Raw genomic sequence first — 18,239 nt, forward strand, 5'->3', positions numbered from 1 at the left:
TTTCTTTTATAATTTTTTTTTTATTCTTAGATAGTAAAAGGGGAAACCAATAAATAGTTTTAAAAACGTCCAATATGGAGACAATTTAAACTGTCCGCAGAAAAAAAAAGGTTATCTGTACACAAGTGAAAAAAAAAAAAAATAGACTATCATATATAATCTCCACGGACAGACACCAGCAGCATAAGCACATAAACAGCTGCCATCCAAACTCTTTCCATCCACCTGTAATCAATACAATGGTCTCGTTTATTGCTGCATACCTGCTGCCATTCTTGTGGTTTTCATGAAGTCCACAGGGGACTTTGCTCCAATGTCGTCTCAGTCCTTTTGCTGTCATCCACTACAGTGTCTTCCCTCGGATACAGCTTCCACAGGCATTTGGGACGTAAATGTAAAAAACAAACAAAAAAACATACCTTTACCCTCCCAACAACTGAGACTGATTCACCTCCTGATTTCTTGTTCTGATTCTTTGCATCGATCCAAGAGAAAAATTATGTTATTGAACCCAAAAGTCAAAGACTCTTCATGAACTGAGTTCACATGGCTACCCAAATGCCCCCACTGCTACAAATTGCAGTTTCAATTTGGAGAACTCAGCAAAATAAGAAGACAAAGCATTCTTCTTTTGTCTACACTAGGACCCAGGGGCCGTTATTTGTGTATTGTTGCAGATTTTGATATAAGTGACAAGGATTTTTAAATTTAGACTAGTCATTGAGCGCACTGTGAATGCAAACCTCAGAATTTGACATTTTGGTTCAAGTTAATTTTATTAGACAAACGTTCTCATATAACAAAGACACACCGAAGAGCTCTGCGAATATATTATAGCCTCTTTACTTCCTATTGTATTTCCTGGGCCATTTATCTCCCTGTGTTTTGTGATCTACAATGTTATTACCTTCATTATAGTATTGAAAATTATACTTTTCCACATTACCTGAAGTCCTTCTACTGTGTTTAGTAGCACCTCCTATTTATCCAAACTGCTTCCAGAGCCAGAGCTTGAAGCCTCAGCTGGATAATCATAGCTGCTGGTTATCACATGTTATACTGAACCATTTAGACGTTAGGCTGATTGCTGTTATAGCCTGGAGTTTTCTGTCTGTGTCGCTCTTCCGTCTTGGATCAAGAGTTGCTTTCACACCCTTGTTACACCAAAACCATTCCCAAGTGACTGCCTAACTCCTTCCTCTATATCTTGTAGTCTGCTGTGGCATCGCCAGCAGCATATGGAGGATCTGGTGAGGGTGTGCAGCCTCATGATGTGGTAAACCCTGGATTTAATCGTAACTAGTTGTGGGAGTAATTATTCGCTTACATAATGCATTTCATCTTGTTACTTATTACTTACTTCTAATTTCACATCATCCAAACTGTTGCCTGGACATTTCTGATGGCTCCAGGTCTGCTACCTTTACTTTCAGTGGTATACATAGGTAAGCTAAACTAATGATATAACCTAATGATTCTTTGCAAGCATTCTTATTTACTATTCTTCCTCATATAGTGTTTAAGTCTAAAATAGAGACGGTTATCACATATCATCTATCACTTGGGTTTGAAATATATTTTAGGCTGTATGCACCTTAATTAGTAAAAAGTGCTTGAAAAGTTAAAAAAATGAATTAATTTTACACATTTATATGAAATACAAAACTTGAAACAGTAAAATTACATAACGTTTTTTGGGAAATTTAATCAACTCTTTCTCCATGTCCATTCCCCTTCCTCCCTGTGGTGCTTTAGTTCCTGTCTGAAATCTAAATACTAAAGCAGCAGCCTCTGTGGATATAGTTGTATCACTCCCCTAGGCTGCTGCTAAGTTGTTTTTTTGCTGAAGTGCAGAACATTTTTGCAAATGGAATCCATTTACCTAATTAATTTCCAAATGACTTTGTTTTCATTGTATTATTGTGAACTTACGGCACAGTTTGCAAAGTTGCCATTCCTTCAACCTTTCCTCTTATATTGGCTTTTTGCTGAATAGAGTAACTGAGTCCACTTCTGGCCTTCAATGACCAGTGTCCCTCATATTTTACCTTTGTTTCAACACAGCTGATTCACATGGCTGGATTCCTTCTTTAGAATGGAATCCAGAAATGTTGCAACATAGTCACAATCCAGAGTGTGTAAAAATGTGTAAAAAAAAAAATAAATAAAGCAGGTTCTTAACAGTAGCAAAGAAAGTGCAAAATTATCTTTTCTAGAATGTAAAATCTTGCATATCGTTTTTTGTAGTACATCATGTATGACTGACTATTGTTAAATGAGTACATTTCTAAGGCCTTGAAAACATTCCACATGTTTCTTTGCAAACTGTCACATGCAAGATTTTGTATTAAGCAGAGCTGAGAGATTGCACACCATGACAGCTTTATAAATCCTTGCAGAATGTAGCATGTGTTGAAGAGTGGTGCTAGGGCACAGACTGATAAGCCAGATCAATACATCTTAGCCCTGTTTGAACATTTTCCATTCATTCTTCTGCAACAGGTAAAGAAAAAATATCTGAATCAATTTTTTTATCTTTCTATGTGACGCTACATGCGAACAAATGTACCTCTGTAACTTTTTTCTGAGACTGAGTTATTAATATCTTCATCTTATATAATTGTTTCATGCATTGCCATGGTTTTGTGCGTTAGTTTGCCAGTTTGCCTACACGTACCTAAAAGTGGAGCCAGCTAAGCTGCAGCGTTAAACTGTAAATGTTTGGATCTTATTCTTGCCATTATTGTAAATAGAAACAGCAGACAAAGTGTTAATTGTTATTGTGCTATGACAATCTATGACATGTAATTACTGTGTTGCCTGTATTCAGAAAGCCATAGTATTCAATGTGTGATGCATGTCTTTTTTTTAACAACCTCTGTTAGTAACATTTAAAACTAAAATAGTTGATGAAGCACTCATTTCTTTATAAATGAGTTTCTTTTCAGAACAGCATGCAGAAGATGACTGAGCTTTTAGACAGATCCTTAACACACCATGATTGATGTCGTGCAGCTCAGAAAGCATTTATTTGCTATTCTAAACTTTACCTTTTGTAATTCAATGTGTCAGAAAAAGGTTGGCAGTTCTGTCGTGAGACTTACTGAAGTCCAAAAATACCTGATTAATAGTTATGATGATGAAGAAAAAAAAACTTTCCTGAGCATAATTTTGGGCTGCAACATGTGAACCATTAAAAAGTAACTGGATAGATGTGAACACAATGAAAGAGATAAATCTTTTTCTAAGTCGCAATCAGATTTTATAGCAAAATTGTTGCACAAAATTTAACACCAGAAATTTAGGTGGGAGGATGTGACCTGGCACAAAATAAAATGCCACAAATTGCCTTGTTGTCATTTTTTTTCTTCGTTCAAAATGGCTTATGTTAAACACTCTAAATGTTTGAACATTATCTGATGACCATACATTTTTTCATAGTTTCAAACTTGCAACAATTACAAATATATATACAGGCAATTTTGCAATTTTGTGGCATCAATTTACTTCCTTCTAAACATGGTGCATTTTTCTCTTGTTGTATAGATGAAACTTCTTAAATATTCTAATCCTTGCCCACAGCCATTTTAACATAATATGGAGCATGTGTAATAGAAATAAATTACAATATTAAATGGGGAAAACTTCTTCTCCTAAGTATTAACTAAATATGCATTATTAGAGGTCTTTCTTTGCTTTTAAAAATGATTCCTGAAAAAACTCAGTATTTGGTCTATTGCCAGAAGTTAATTATTTTCAAAGTTCTTAGTGTGTTATGGCAGAAAACAATACGCTTTGTTACATGATAATAAAGACATGTGAATATACTAAATATATATGAACAGACTGTAATATATATATATATAGATATATATATATATATATATATATATATATATTTTTTTTTTTTTTTTTTTTTTTTTTTTTTTTTTTTTTTTTTCCTGGGAATAAGTTTAACTTAAATTGTTCCAGTGGATTTGGGAAAGATCTATCTATTGGTTCTCAAGTGTTGAACACATGAAAATCCAAATGACTTAATAACCATTTTTTTAGGGGCTTTTTTTTTTCGCAGAGTACTGTGAACTAATTAAAATAATTTTAAGGGTTGTCCTGAAATCAATGCAGATGGTAATTTCAGGCTTATCCCAGGTATGCACGGGAAAGATAAGAATGATTAAATCCGCCGGCGCATTAATGAGTGTGAGATGTAAAATAATCCTAAAAGGCATGGCAGAGTTGCTGCAGGAGAAGCCAAATGTCAAGTGCCATTTTATTTCACGGAGGATCCTTTTTTTTTTTTTCTTTAAGGGACCAGGTTTTCTTTCTTATCCAAACTGAGCCCTCCGACTCTCCAAGATCTCTTACAGGAGCACAAAGCGCACATGAGAAGCCTGTACAGACAGATGGATTTGTGACAAGTGAGCGTTATTGTCCATTAAAGTTGATTCAGACTTGAAACTTGTAAATCCCTCCACATCACAATATCCAAGCATTAAATGCTTGGTGAACAAAAAAAAAATTGCTCCAGATGACAGTCAAAGTAGACGAAATGATTTTTGAGCAGATTTTGTTGCTAGATGAGATCCTGTTTTTGTTTTTTGCGGGGTTTTTTTAAGAGGAAACAGAATTCAGCTCATTTAGCGCAGTGAAACAGTTTCTAAACTGACTCAGTTTTACTCGGCTGTCATAAAGAGAGGAAAACAATATGAAAACAGCCTAAATAAAAACAATTACTTTGGAAATGAGGTTTTTTTTTCCTGAAGATGCTCATTTAGGCAATGCTGTAAAGAAGACTCTCAACATCATGGCCATAATTAATTGAGCAAATTTGTTTCTATTAAATAAAACTAACACACACAGTAAGAAAACTCTATTAGCCTTAATTAAGCTTGATTTCCTAATTTAGGAGATGGGTGGTTGAAAACAAGGCATTTTGGTCGACTTTTTTTTTTCCTCTGTCTTTCTCTGATATGAAAACCCTACCAGCTTTCTGCCTTTGGGCTGCTTTTCCTCCTTTGAGAGTTGGAAATGAGAAATGGAAATGGAAATACCAGGAGGTGCTAAATTAGCTGCCTGATCTGCACTTATTGCCGCATACAGGCCCCTATTACTTCTCCCAATCTGCGCCTCTCTTTTTAGCATTCCGGGCATGGAGGAGTTCCGAGATAGCAGATTTATCAAATGGTAAAATGAATGCATGATGATCAGTTAAATTGAAAATCAGCGTCTGCATGACAGCCCGACCTGACACCGCCGTAATTAGAAAGAAAAATGATGGCGTCCGATGCATAATAGAGCAAAAACAATTTACACTCTCCCATAATGATCCGGCGTTCAAATTGAAAATTTCTCCGGGTATAAATTGAATTCATAAAGTATGATTCATGGGACGACACATCTCCTGGAGGCTGCCTGGGCATATCGATTGATAGTTTGTCTTGAATCATGCAGCGTGCAGCTCTCAGGCAAGAAAAGCTTAACTACTTAAGCAAATCGCTAATTTCACCTTTAGGCCACCAATGTGCAGCCAGCGATACTCCTATTCAGTGCGCTAATGAATTATGGATGAACTGGGCATACGTCCCAAGGAAAAAAAAACAGAACAGAGAAAGCATAAGAGAAGCATTTCAAGAAAGAAAAAACACACACAAGCATGATTGTGATGGGTTGTTTTACAAATTGGTGAATAATCCTTGAGAAAACACAGAGTTTGGACTTTTTTGTTGAAATTTGCGGGGAAATTCTTGAATATTCCCCCCCAAATTATTTAGATTAAATGTTACTAAAGAATGAAAAAAATATTATATAAAAATAAAAAAAAACAGTACTTAAAAATACCATTTCACCATTAAATAAATTTTAAACAATCTAGTTCAGGGTTTTTACACTTTTAATTATTTTATATATGTTTTTTATTATTATTATTATTATTATTATTATTATTATTATTTAAAATTATTTAAAGCTGTTTTTTTCTTTATTTTAAGCTTGCTTCATGTTAACTTATTTCTGACTCTTTAAGAAAGTCTTCAAGGCAAATCACAATCCTAACCACACAGACAATAAGGAAGCTATGACCCCAGTACATATGGCCACCTTTAACCCAGAGCCACGCGGGCCTGAGCCCGTGCGTGATTTCTGCGCGTGCCATGCTGGTTGTGTCTGCTCCATGCCTCCGCTCCCCGAGGCCCCCCACAACCCCCACAACCCACCACCACCGCCACCAACCTAATAAGACGTTGCTTCCTAGAGCAAACAGCTGCATGGGTTGAAATTTATGTAAATATTTTGAAAGGGACACTGGCTCAGGGATTCATTTGCGCCGGCTCAGTCGTAAAGCTCGCTCCCTCTGATTATTTCCAATTTATTTGCAAATCAAAACCCAAAGAGAACTCTAAAGGCTATGTGATATTTATATATAGTTCCCCCCTTTGCTTTCTTCTGTTACCGTGCTCTCTTCCTTCGGCTTGATATTGTGGTCAGCCGCTGCTAATATTGCGAAAGGGGGAGCAGATGTCCCAGATCCTGCGCGGCTTCCCCGGGGACCAGCAGCCCTATTAGAACAAATGTGTTCTGCTATTGTAAATAGGCACGTTTGCCTCAGCCCGTCCTATTACAGCCGACGCGTGATCAATAGGCTGATAACACAGAAACATCAATGTAAAGCGACAGAACAATGAGGGATATCATCGAACATCTATCTTAATATAGCCCTGCTACAAGGGGCCCTGACAATGTGAGGAGAGAGAGGGGAAGAGAGAGGGAGGAGAAAGGAGAGAAAAAACCTCATGAAAATGCCTCCCCACGAATCTCCATCTCCTTTCCAATATGCACAAACACACACACTCCCAGCTGCCGGGGCTATTATTTTCCTATTTCAATTTGACACCCAGGCCTTTTCATGCTAATTCTATTATTCTTGGAAGTTTATGTGATTTCATATCACTAGAAATCGGTAATGTATTATAACCCCCTTTGAGCTAAAATAAACTGAATCCCCCTGCAGTAGCCACCGGGAAAATAATTACTTTCATATCAAAACTCTGCAGGAGTCGAGCGGGTCCTTTTCGCCTCGGGCTCGTAACCTCATTTCAGCGGGGGCTTATAGATGAATAAATTTGTTAAGGCAATATACAAAGTACAACATAAGATTTCTTTACGAAAAAAGCCCTTCCCACTGTACTGTCGTCCTGCGCCGCTATTTAAGATTTCACACGGTGTCAGATGCTTGTATACAATAAATTTATTTAAGAAAAACCTTACATATATAAATAGTATAATACCTTTTCTTACAGCTCTTGAGGATTTTTGTTGGTCTTGTTTTTTTTTGTTTGTTTTTTTTTGTTTTTGACATGTTATCACACATTAAATACTCTCACACACTCGCAGGAGGAAAAATAAGGAGAGGGACATTGTTAAAAAAATCAGCAGAGTTGGGGCAAAACCTATGGAGGTTAAATGCAAAGATGTAGTTAAGCTTTGGCCTAATTAAAGGTGTCGTTTAGAGGCTATTTTTGCATTTTCTTTCTAAAAATAAAAAATAAAAAATAACCTCCCTCTGATTTATTCCATATCGACATCTTCTGTGGAGTTTAATTGTGTGGGACAGTCACTCAGAGGTTCGGGGTTGACTGTGTGCTCCAAGTGCTCCTTTTTGTCCGTGTCGACAGGCGTCATGAGTTCAAAAGTCGACTCGCTGCAAATAGCCGAGCTCGGTTGTCCAGTGGCTAACGCGGCCCTGGACGGGCTCGATTTCTCCTCCTGTCCCACCTGTCCGAGCTTTTGTGCGTCCGGTGAGCTGCTCCTACATCCCGGGGAGTTGGAGGAGGCGCTGCAGCGGACACCGGACTGGTCTCTGATCGCCGGGGCGTCTCCGTCACAGCTTGCCGCTGCTGATGACGTCTTCAGGGCAGTCTGAGGGACAATGAATCCAAGCGGCTGCGTGATAGGATAGAGCAGGAAGTGTCCCTTCCCTATTAAAGGCCGCGAGGAGGGTAAGGCCGCGGGGTTGCGTCTGGGTCTGGAGTCCGAAAGGAGGCTCTCGACGCTAAACGGGTTGAGTTTCTGCAGACTTGAGGCTCTGTTGGTGTTGCTGGAGCACAGGCTCGGCCGGTGGCTGGGGTCGGGCGAGTCCAGCTCGGATCCGCCAGCATCCCGGTCTAGGTGTCTTTGGTTCTCGTTTTGGCTCTGGAGGTCGCACATCGACTGGTTCCCCCCCACTGAGTCAAAGGGTGGGCACGTGTTGTGGTCACTGTCGGTGACGTGCGACACCCCGCTGTCGCTGTCCGACCCCGGGGTGTGAAATAGATCCCCAGAAGCGAGCTTGTTCTGGGACTTGAGCAGCCGGCGCTCCTGCTTCCGCTTCTTCTTCTCCAGCCTGTCCAGCTCTCTCCGGGCGATCTCCTCTGGGTCCATGGGCTCCCCGCTGCAGGTGGTGGGGTGGGCGTTGTGAGCAGGTCGACCCGGGCCTTTCTTTGTGTTCTCCTTTTTCCTCCATTTGGCTCTGCGATTTTGAAACCAGACCTTCAGATAGAGAAGTGGAGGAAGGGGGAAAAAAGTGAAAACAAGTGTAATGAGCACTGGCTGCCCCTGCTAGGGTCAAATTAATTAGAGCCAAAAAAAAAAATGTGTCAGTGTCTTTGTAACATGGTAATTAAACAAATAGTGAGGTTACACCTTCCTCATGTTGTGTTTTTTTCTCCTGAGCCTTTAATTAACTAGGCCTTATTAAAAACGAATGCATTGAACAAAAAACAAGTTGGGATAACTTTCAATAACATAATTTTTCACAAATATGAACTGTCCATGCGAATAAAGTTTACGTGTAATAATAAAGAAAAATATAGTTTAAGTATTTATTTATGTTTATTTCAAGTATAATTAAAAAAAAAACATATATATATATATATATATATATATATATATATATATATATATAAATGGACGCTTATGAATGTCTGATATTTCTTCCTAGTCATTGTTGGAAAAACAGCCTGCAACTATTTGTGTTATTAAATCAAAGTTCAAAAGTTTTTCAAAACAAATATAAAGTCAAATTGTACTCATTCGTCAGATCCTGACCAATAAACTCAGGGGAAAGTAAAGTGATATGTGGCATTTTAAGAATTAAATTTAATATTTCATAGTCTTCACGAAAATAATATTTACTCATGGCCATGTAAATATTGATATTTGTTTTTATAGATGTGTGATTTGCAACAATCGCACATGTAAAGCGGGTGTTTTGTCACAAATAACATAACAGAGGACACAATCGAGCTCGAAGTTACAAATGCAGTCAGTGAATGGGCATTTACCTGAACTCTTGATTCTATCAAGTCCAGTCGGAGAGCCAGTGCCTCCCTCATGAACACGTCCGGATAGTGACTCTCATTAAAAGCCTTTTCTAATTCCTCCAGCTGCCAGCCTGTGAAATTTGTGCGAGTTCTTCTTCTCTTGCAGCCAGGGCTATCTTTGTCTGGGTCCACCGAGTCTGGCAGCATATAAATGTTGGAAACAAAATGTAAACAAAGCACATAAGGTCAAAAATATATTTATATTTTCCTTAAAAAAAAATCTACATTTTAAAAGAATTTTAACATGATTTTTATCTTGCACATATGCCATGAAATTTTGTTCAATTTAAAGGTGAATATGATGAAAGGAATGTTGCAGCTTCTGTTCTCGTTTTGGAGAAGGAAGCTTTCGATGTAAACACAAGCTGTTAATGTTGTAACTGAGGAGGAGAAATGTTGTTTCTTTTTTTTGTTGTTGTTGTTGTTGTTGTTGAAAAATCCTCAATTTTACATGAAGGAAATGAAGTGGGAGGCGAGAACGCCTTTCAAACCCACGGCGAAGACAACTTGTCGCAACATCCAGCCTTTGTTTCTTTCTGTTTGGGTCTTTCCACAGCTGGCCAACCTCGAGCGGAGCTCATTGTGCTGTGGGTAGTGTGGCTTACCTGACAGTTTGTACTGCTGATTATCTCCATTCATCCCGCAGCCCGAAGACAAGAGGGGGTTGGAATTACCCACCGACGCCGTGCAGGAGCCATTAAGTAATCCGTCTATCGAGAAGGGAACCGCGGACGCAGATTGAAGTTGATGCCCTGCTAATTCGTAAACGTGATGGTGGCTCAGATGGTACGGGAAGCCAACCATCCCGCCGAGAGAGCCTCCGAACTGGGCGTGAGGTGGATCCAGTATCCTGCTGTCCATCATCCCGCAGGCAAAAGGAAGCGACGTCTGGAGCCCGGCGACGGGAATTTAAAAAGCATGCAGCGAGTGTGGCCAACGAGCGGGGGACATGATGTGAAGGGAGGGATGAGCTGTACTTTATCCACATGAACCTCCCAATAATTAGCCCAGGCTCGGGGAATATGAGATCCAATGAGAGGCGGTAATGGGTGCTGACGTCAGAGACGCACTCTGCAAACGCTCCCCGTATCGATTGCTAATTAAAGCTGACATCCACCTCAATAAACAATATCAGAGCTGTCACAACAAGACAGGAGGGCTTTGATAAGAACTACATCGCAACTGCACGGGGGACCCACCGGGAGGAAGGGCTCAGCGGATCCCGGGAAGAAAAGGCTGCAGGCGGAGAGATGAGGCCAGCAGCTCCCAGACTTTTTCTTTGCTCCAAACAAATAATAGCTTGAATGCGTAGAGTGTTGATATGTTGTAGGCAAAACATATCATTTGAAATGTTGTCCTCATTTATTGATTCATGCCTATTGTTATGAATGAGTTGTTTTTTTTTGCGCATTTAAACAGGTGGACGGTTGAATGAAGGAAGTAGTACTTAATATAAATGATCAAAAAAATACCCAAACTGCGTAAAGCAAAAAGTTAAAGCAGTGAGTTCAAGATATATAAATAAATATATATATATATATATATATATATATATATATATATATATATATATATATATATTGTATATCTTTGTTTCTGGTAATTAAACTTAAATTGACAACTTTTAAGTTTTGTGCCCTACATAAACACCAAAAAGAAAATAGAGGAAAGACGAGAATGTGACTTTATTCAACACTTCCGCCTGTTTTCCATATGTGGTCTAAGTCCTTTCAACTAATTTTTATTTTACTCTTTTTATTATTATTATTATTTACAAATAATTAATTCGACTTTATTTATCCCAAGTCTGGCGCTGTCATAATGTTAATCAGAGTTGAAATTTCACACCCCACTCCCTGCCTGACCCTTGGCTTCTGGATTGGCATGTTGTAATAACCTGAATCTCTCAACAGAAGCTGCGATAATTGTTACCCTATTAGCATGCAAATTGTTTAATTAATATTTTTATGAGGAAGTATATAATCCTCTCGTCACTTGACCCCCAAGCCCAAATAACAACCCTCTGCATTTCAGCGTGTAGCCCTCCATTTTAATGAACTCCTCAGAAATGATCTCGACCGTTTATCCATCTTAGTCTCTTTTTTTTTTAACAGCAGCGAGCGCTCACTCTTTTGTGTTTTTAACTTTTAATTTCAGCCCACACGGACACAATCTTATGAATTATTCCTCCCCAGTCATTCAATTTTGTACATCAAAAATTCAATAATTGCTTCCCGTCACCTACATATGTAGGAGGTCAGAGAATATATATATATTTGTGTGCATCACCCCAGCTGAGGAGCTCAGGGGCTCAGTGCAAAGCAGACCCTTGACACAGTCTCCAGAGACGCAGCATTCAAATCCGTTTTTTCTACAACGGGTGACATTGTCAGATTCTAGCTTTAATTAACCCGATAATAAGGCGAACAAGGCCAGCATTCAGATGCGGTGCTGCCCTGCCTTGTTTCCTTTGTGTGTGTGTGTGTGTGTGTGTGTGTGTCTGTTCATGGCAACTGGAAATACTTTTTCTTAAAATATGAAAAAATTCTTCTTCTTTGGAGTTGCTAGGATGACAACACGCTGTCGATCTCCGTCAATAGAAAAAATATTGCATATGGGCTAATTGATTTACTTGCCAAGAGATTAGATATAGGGGAGAAAGCTGGTGTACGCTGACAGCTATACAGACACTGCGATATCTTCATCATTTTACAGTTTAATGCAATAACTCACATTACTAAATATGTAAAAGTTGAAGTACTGGTCTTTTTCATGGTTGTTTTCCTGCTTTGAGCTTCACCTTTTGTATCACTCCTCACACTTTGCGTTTATAAAACTTCTGTGTTGATTAGAATTTGTTTCAAAGTCTCGTTGAAAGAAGTGACTGAAGTTTGATGTTATGCTCTTTATGTCTCCTCTATTTGATATAACTTATGGACGTACTAAATGCAGCTACAGTCTCTGAAGGGAGCTTTTATGGTGGATGATTGGGTGTGGGCAAAATCAACTACTCAGCGCAGAGGTGAAGAAAGACAAGAAAGTCTTCCCATAACACTCAAACTTTGCTCTCAGTTTTGCAAATAACAGGGACAGGTGCCATGTCTATAAAAGTTCTCTCTTTTTGATGTTTAGCCTCCACTTTCTTCCCAACACATGTCCCGAATGCCACCATCTTGCGTTCTTGATATCCTCTCTTTGGAGCCCGAGGATTTTGCAGCTGCGCACTTGCTTTATCCATAACAGATAAAACAGGAAAGTGAAATTCAGCATGCCAACTTAACATAGGTGTTCACATGATCTACCTAAATCCTCATTCCCAAAATAAGACACAGGACTTATCAACCAGTCCGTCCAATAATGATGCCTTCTTTAGCAGCACAGAATCACATTCATTTTTAATTAGGCAGGCAAATTAATAGGCAGCAGTTTAGGAGTTTAATTACTCAATTAACTTCACGCACGTTAATTTTTAACTATCTAAATTAGGTTGCACATTATTCGATTTGATGATAATTATAGAATTAAATAAAAATTAATTGTTTTGGATGATTTGGATGAACTAGATGCAGTTCCAATTAAACAGCAGGGGGAAAAAAAGAAAAGCTGGGTGCCATCTTAAGCTCGCAAATCCTTTGATTCGATTTTAAGGAAGAAACTCTGCCTAGAAATTTTCTCTCTGATCCTCCGAATTCTCTCTCCCTCTAATCCCACAATTAAAAGTTTCCTCCCATCTAATTATCTGTAATTGTGCCGCTGTCAAAGTAGAATGGAGAAGTGAAAGCGATTGATTTGGACTTTTAATTCAGTTCATTTCTGATAGAAGAGAAAGTAATTCCCTTCAAATTACCTCATTCAATCCTGACACCCTAATGCCCTTCAAAATCTTTTTTTTTTCCACTCTCCAGCATTTATATATTAAAAATGAAGCTGAGAATGACTAGTGCCTCCTAATAATAATAACCAAACTTCCATTAGAATAATAATTTCATTTCAATTAAAACTGACTTATCACCTTTGCTAAAACGTGCTTAATATGCCGAAAATTATCAATGCTTGAAGGAGCCCAAACTGGGGAGTCTAATTGTAATCAGCAAATCAGAGGTGCTTGTCGCTGCCGTGCCTTTGCAGAGAGGCAGTCTCGGAAATAGAACTAATTTACTCAACTCCCCCGGGAAATCCGCTCAACAGATTAACATTTTCAAAATATAGTAATGATATAATTTGAGAAATGGTGACGCCAATTTGTGAGAAGCCTTTGTGTGGAATAATTTGCATTTTTTTTCCTCCCTTCGCCACCGCCTGCGTTTTGCCCCCGTTAATTACAGCTCCGCAGATGAAGGGTGTGCTGTTTGACTCAGTGCTTATTATTCAACTTCAATCTAATAATTCAACTCTACAGGAATATGGGGGAGGGGGTGTTGCCTCACCCAATTTTAAGCCACCCTGGATATAATCCCAAATGGATATGGATTGGTGAGGTGCATTTAAACAAGCAGCCCTGTCACTATGTTATGGATCATGTGCGCATTAATCTCTGCATGTGCGCATAGGACTTGCGCTAAAACATGATTGGGTAGTTTCAACAAAAGCTCCAAACTTCTACCATCGCATTTGTACTGAAGGGGGTGCATTTGGAGATGATTGCACTCTCCTGACTTTCAACCGACTGTTCACTGTTTGCAGAGAACATGTCTCAGAGATGCATACTTTAACATCAGTTATTAATTGAAGTTTAAACGCAAAAGACTTGGAGCCACCTTCCAAAAATGTTGTTTTTAAAAGTTGCTGTGCTTCTGCGTTTAGTGTTTCCGCTGCACACTACTTGGAAGAGGATTGCTGACAATGTCACAACTTCTTCAATTTATACAGACAGAGTATTACATAGACAGTTCTGTAAGTGCACAAGCCATTACACTTTCAAAGTAAATCTTGGAAATTTACTTTGAAAGAAAAATGAGTTAATTCTGTGATACAAAACATAGACTTTAATGGTGTGTGCATGGATTTTTAAAATCTGGAAGAAAAAAAACTAAGTACAGGAAAGATGTTTGGATTTTCTTGTTGACTTCAATAACGGAAATTGCACAAAAACACAACTGCTCTAGCACTCATAGGTTCATCTTTGTTACAACATCTCTTTAAAAGCATCTATCTGACACCTAAGCCTTTGTATCCTTGACCCTGCCATGAGAATGTGTTGAATTCTCAAAACATCAAAACCAGTGTTAAGCCAGGAAGACCTATTCTGCCCTCTAGTGGCGGAACTACCTCAGCTCAAGTCGCATAAGAAGACTGTTTTGGTTCTGATAGAAAGATATCAGATTACACACTGCTGGGTTTTTGTGTGTGTGTGTGTGTGTGTGTGTGGGGGGGGGGGGGGTGCTTGCAGAATTGAAGATCTGACATGGCAGATCAGTCAGGGTGCCCATGCTAACCCCTATCCAATGGAAAGAGCCTTCAACAGTAGTCACATTAGTATCAAAAATTGAGAATGGAGCAAAGGAATAGGGTAGCCTGGTCTGAGGAGTCATTCTGCTTCACTATATAGAGAGCACACAACACCAGGACAGGCTATCAGTGGTAATGTGATTCATAGCCTTTTGTTGGGAAAGTGTATGGTTACTGGACACATACATACAAATATTTTGCTTCCTTACAACTCTTTTTTGGTTTTAATTTTTATTAGCACATTATGTTTCAGATCAAGTACATTTTGAAAAGCACATAGCTTGAATGAATACAGAGAGTGTTTTTCAAATGGTCATGTCATTTATTAAGGTAGAAATGCTACCCAAGCCAACCTGGGCTTGTGCAAGAATTTCTTTGCCCCCAGTGTTAACTTAATAAATAAAACTCAATAAATTGCTTAAACAGAACTTGTGTAACAATAGGAAAGCAACACATCATGCACCAAGCAAGATTAATTATAGAACAGATGAAAAACAAAGTAGCTGACAGCCATCAATCTTGAAAGAGTAGCAAATCGATTATTAGTGCTTTGGGAATCCAACAACCTGAAGTGGGAGCCATTTTACACATGTAGAAAACATGAAACAGTGGTGAACCTTCTCAGGTTCTCATATTACTCCCGGCAGTGAAATGACTCATCCAAGAAGTCACAAAAGAGCCAAGAACAACATTGAATTGTTGTTCTGAACCCTCTGTCCCCATTATGAAACCTGATAGCAGCTGGTAACATCATGCTATCAGGATGCTCTTTTGCTCAGAGAGCAACCTGGTCAGCTAATTACAGGGAGAATACCTAAAAGAGATTGGTTTGGAGCTGCAAAACAGTTGAGAGTGTGACCTTCTAGATCCTCTCACTTCCTACTGCACATAATCTGTCTTTTAAAATCATAAAATACAGATTGAACCTTTGTTTGTAAACTGTTAAAAACCAAAAACTGGCACTGTCACTTTTTGCAAGACATCACTTTGTAAATGTTTAAAGGAAATTATGAATAAATGGGCACTCCAATTACCTCTGAAGTAATTGGAGTGCCCATTAATTATTTGTGAAGAAGTTTTATGCTCTTCCCCAGCTTTAAGTTGGAAATAAAAAAAGGAAAACTTTAGATCCCAGGCTGTCATGACTATATACACATGTGATATTTCTAGTGGTCACAATTATGGTGATTTCCTCGTTCATCGTGTTTTTATCTTTCCTTCTCTGAGCTGTATTTTTCATGAAGACCAGTGCTGCCACCAACTGGTAAATCTTGGAAATACACTCTCAAGCCTGGCACACAACCAAAATGTTGTTTGATAAGTCGTTTAAAGCCAACATTTTCTTAAGAGCTAACCTGTGTCCCATAAAAAAACAATACTGAAATCAGTTTCAACCCAAAGTGTGCTCACATTTGGGGTAACAGCCCAATCCTGAATTTAACAACATCTAAAGCACATTCTTTGTACATTTTATTGGATTATTGGACTTGAGTTTAAATTATTAATGTCAGAGTGTGAGATTGAAATTATATGGCCCTAACACACTTTTTAATAAAAGTGAGTTATGCACCTTTTTGTGAACTTTTGTACTTTCAAATACTGATTGGGCATTCAATTATTTAACACAGAGAAAGCAGATAAATATTTCTTTAGCTGATGGGTCATTAACAATCACTTTGTCAGAGAACCACTCAGTAATAATTTAAGAACTTCATGGACCAGGGAATTATATGCATTACTTATGATATTATGTATAGATGTAATCTGAGAATAGTTAGGAACCACTGAAAACTAAAAATTGTAACTGGTGAGCTGCAGCTATCCATTGTCTACTGGCTGTGCAGTGTTTTACAGAGGTGAACGGAGTACATTCTGGACAGGTTGACACTCCATCAAAGGGTAAACCCAGAGACACACAGAACAAACATGCGTACACACTCACACCTAAGCAAAATTCAGAGAGACCAATCAACCTGAGACATCTGAAGAAAAGCTATCCATGCACATGGAAAGCATGAAAACTATTCAGAAAGAGCGCAGGCGTTTAGTCAAACCTGGATTTTTTTTCTGCAGTCCTATCTACTACTCCACCATGCAAGCCATATGTGCTGCAGTCACTCCGCAAAAACAAAATATTTCAGCATTTATGGTATTTTAGTACAATGGCGTTTTTATCTTTCAAAGTGTTAGAGACAGAGAACAAAGGGAAACATAATTCACTATGCTAAATTTCTTCTTTTTTTTATTCCAAACTATGCTTCTTGCATTAAACAAAAAAGGCAAGTATATTAGTATTATATTATTACTATTATTATAATAGTATATTAACTAATGTATGACTTGATAAAAGTCAAACATTAGTTGTCACTTGATGCATTGGGGTGTTATATTTCATTTAATGTCTCCTTCCAGTTCCTCTGTTTTGAGTTGTCTGAATGCAAAACAAATTTCCTTAATGAGTGTATTTAGACTAGCCTAAAGCAGTACAGTATGTATTAGTCGTAATGCAGAACTGTGGACCAGCACTAATATTATCATGATGTTGTGTATTATTATTTTCTATCAACAGAAGTTTCATATCGTTTTATTCAAAATGTCTCATTTGCCTATGCTAATAAACACACTTAACATTTTATTCCAGTCTTGTCAGACTGAATATGGACTTTTGAAGTGAAGACCAATAGTAAAATCCAAATTAATTAGGGTACAAGTACCTTGCTGAGTGCATTTACATAAGTGACAGAAAAGTCACAGCTGGAGACCAAAATCATATCCAGTGGATTGATCTTGATTGTATCAATCAAAATTAGGGTATCCTACTCTGCATTTAAAAGAGCAGAGATGCAAATAATGTCTTTTTGTTTCAGGGCTCCTAAGCTCATTAAAAGTTTAGATTTTAAGAGAATTTGTGTCGCACAAAGCTAATGAAGCCATAAATGCATTAACTAACAGAGCTTGGGTATGTAATGTCAACTGCCTAAATGGATTACTTTTAAATCCTTACAAGGAGAAGACTTATGTTGTTTCAGTAAAGTTTCAAATATTATCTATGTTGGTAACAGCTTTAGCAAATGAGGGTAATGAATATGAAGGGATAAATATTAATTTATGATAATGTGATTTTTTTTATTTTAGTGCAAGAATTAAAAAGGTCAAAAGGAGCAAAGAAAGTTTGAATTGTTGCTATTCAGGGACAATAATTATTTCTTCTCTTATATTTGCCAATATTTTTCTGTTATTTTATTCTCTGACATGTTGCAGTCTTTCCAGTAATGTTCAACTCATTTTATGTGTAACTAAATATGAACTCAAACATTTTAAAAAGGAAACAGTTTTACCACTGTCATGACTATCCACTCTTAAAATTGCTTCAACTTAACATCTGAATTTCCTTCTTGAATCTACTGTGCTGAAGTGTTAACCGAGTATGTCTCA

General features: G+C 38.0%; 1 protein-coding gene across 1 annotated transcript; it reads right to left on the bottom strand.

Annotated features, from left to right (window-relative positions):
• Window positions 1-7,326: 7,326 nt before the first annotated feature.
• On the bottom strand, window positions 7,327-10,720 carry uncx (UNC homeobox). Its single transcript, XM_028041453.1, has 3 exons — window positions 9,962-10,720; window positions 9,318-9,493; window positions 7,327-8,523 (listed from the first exon to the last, which is right to left on the bottom strand). Exons 1-3 carry the CDS (start codon window positions 10,218-10,220, stop codon window positions 7,564-7,566), a joined length of 1,395 nt encoding a protein of 464 aa, XP_027897254.1. The 5' UTR covers window positions 10,221-10,720; the 3' UTR covers window positions 7,327-7,563.
• Window positions 10,721-18,239: the final 7,519 nt, after the last annotated feature.

Source organism: Xiphophorus couchianus, chromosome 16 (genome assembly GCF_001444195.1).
Source record: "Xiphophorus couchianus chromosome 16, X_couchianus-1.0, whole genome shotgun sequence".
NCBI lineage: Eukaryota > Metazoa > Chordata > Actinopteri > Cyprinodontiformes > Poeciliidae > Xiphophorus > Xiphophorus couchianus.

Excerpts from the sequence above, each read along its gene's own strand:
- uncx (XM_028041453.1), bottom strand. The coding sequence starts at position 10,220 with ATGATGGACAGCAGGATACTGGATCCACCTCACGCCCAGTTCGGAGGC. Across the intron at positions 9,494-9,961 it reads TCAGCAGTACAAACTGTCAG|ACTCGGTGGACCCAGACAAA; the intron begins GTAAGCCACACT and ends ATATGCTGCCAG. Across the intron at positions 8,524-9,317 it reads TGATAGAATCAAGAGTTCAG|GTCTGGTTTCAAAATCGCAG; the intron begins GTAAATGCCCAT and ends CTCTATCTGAAG.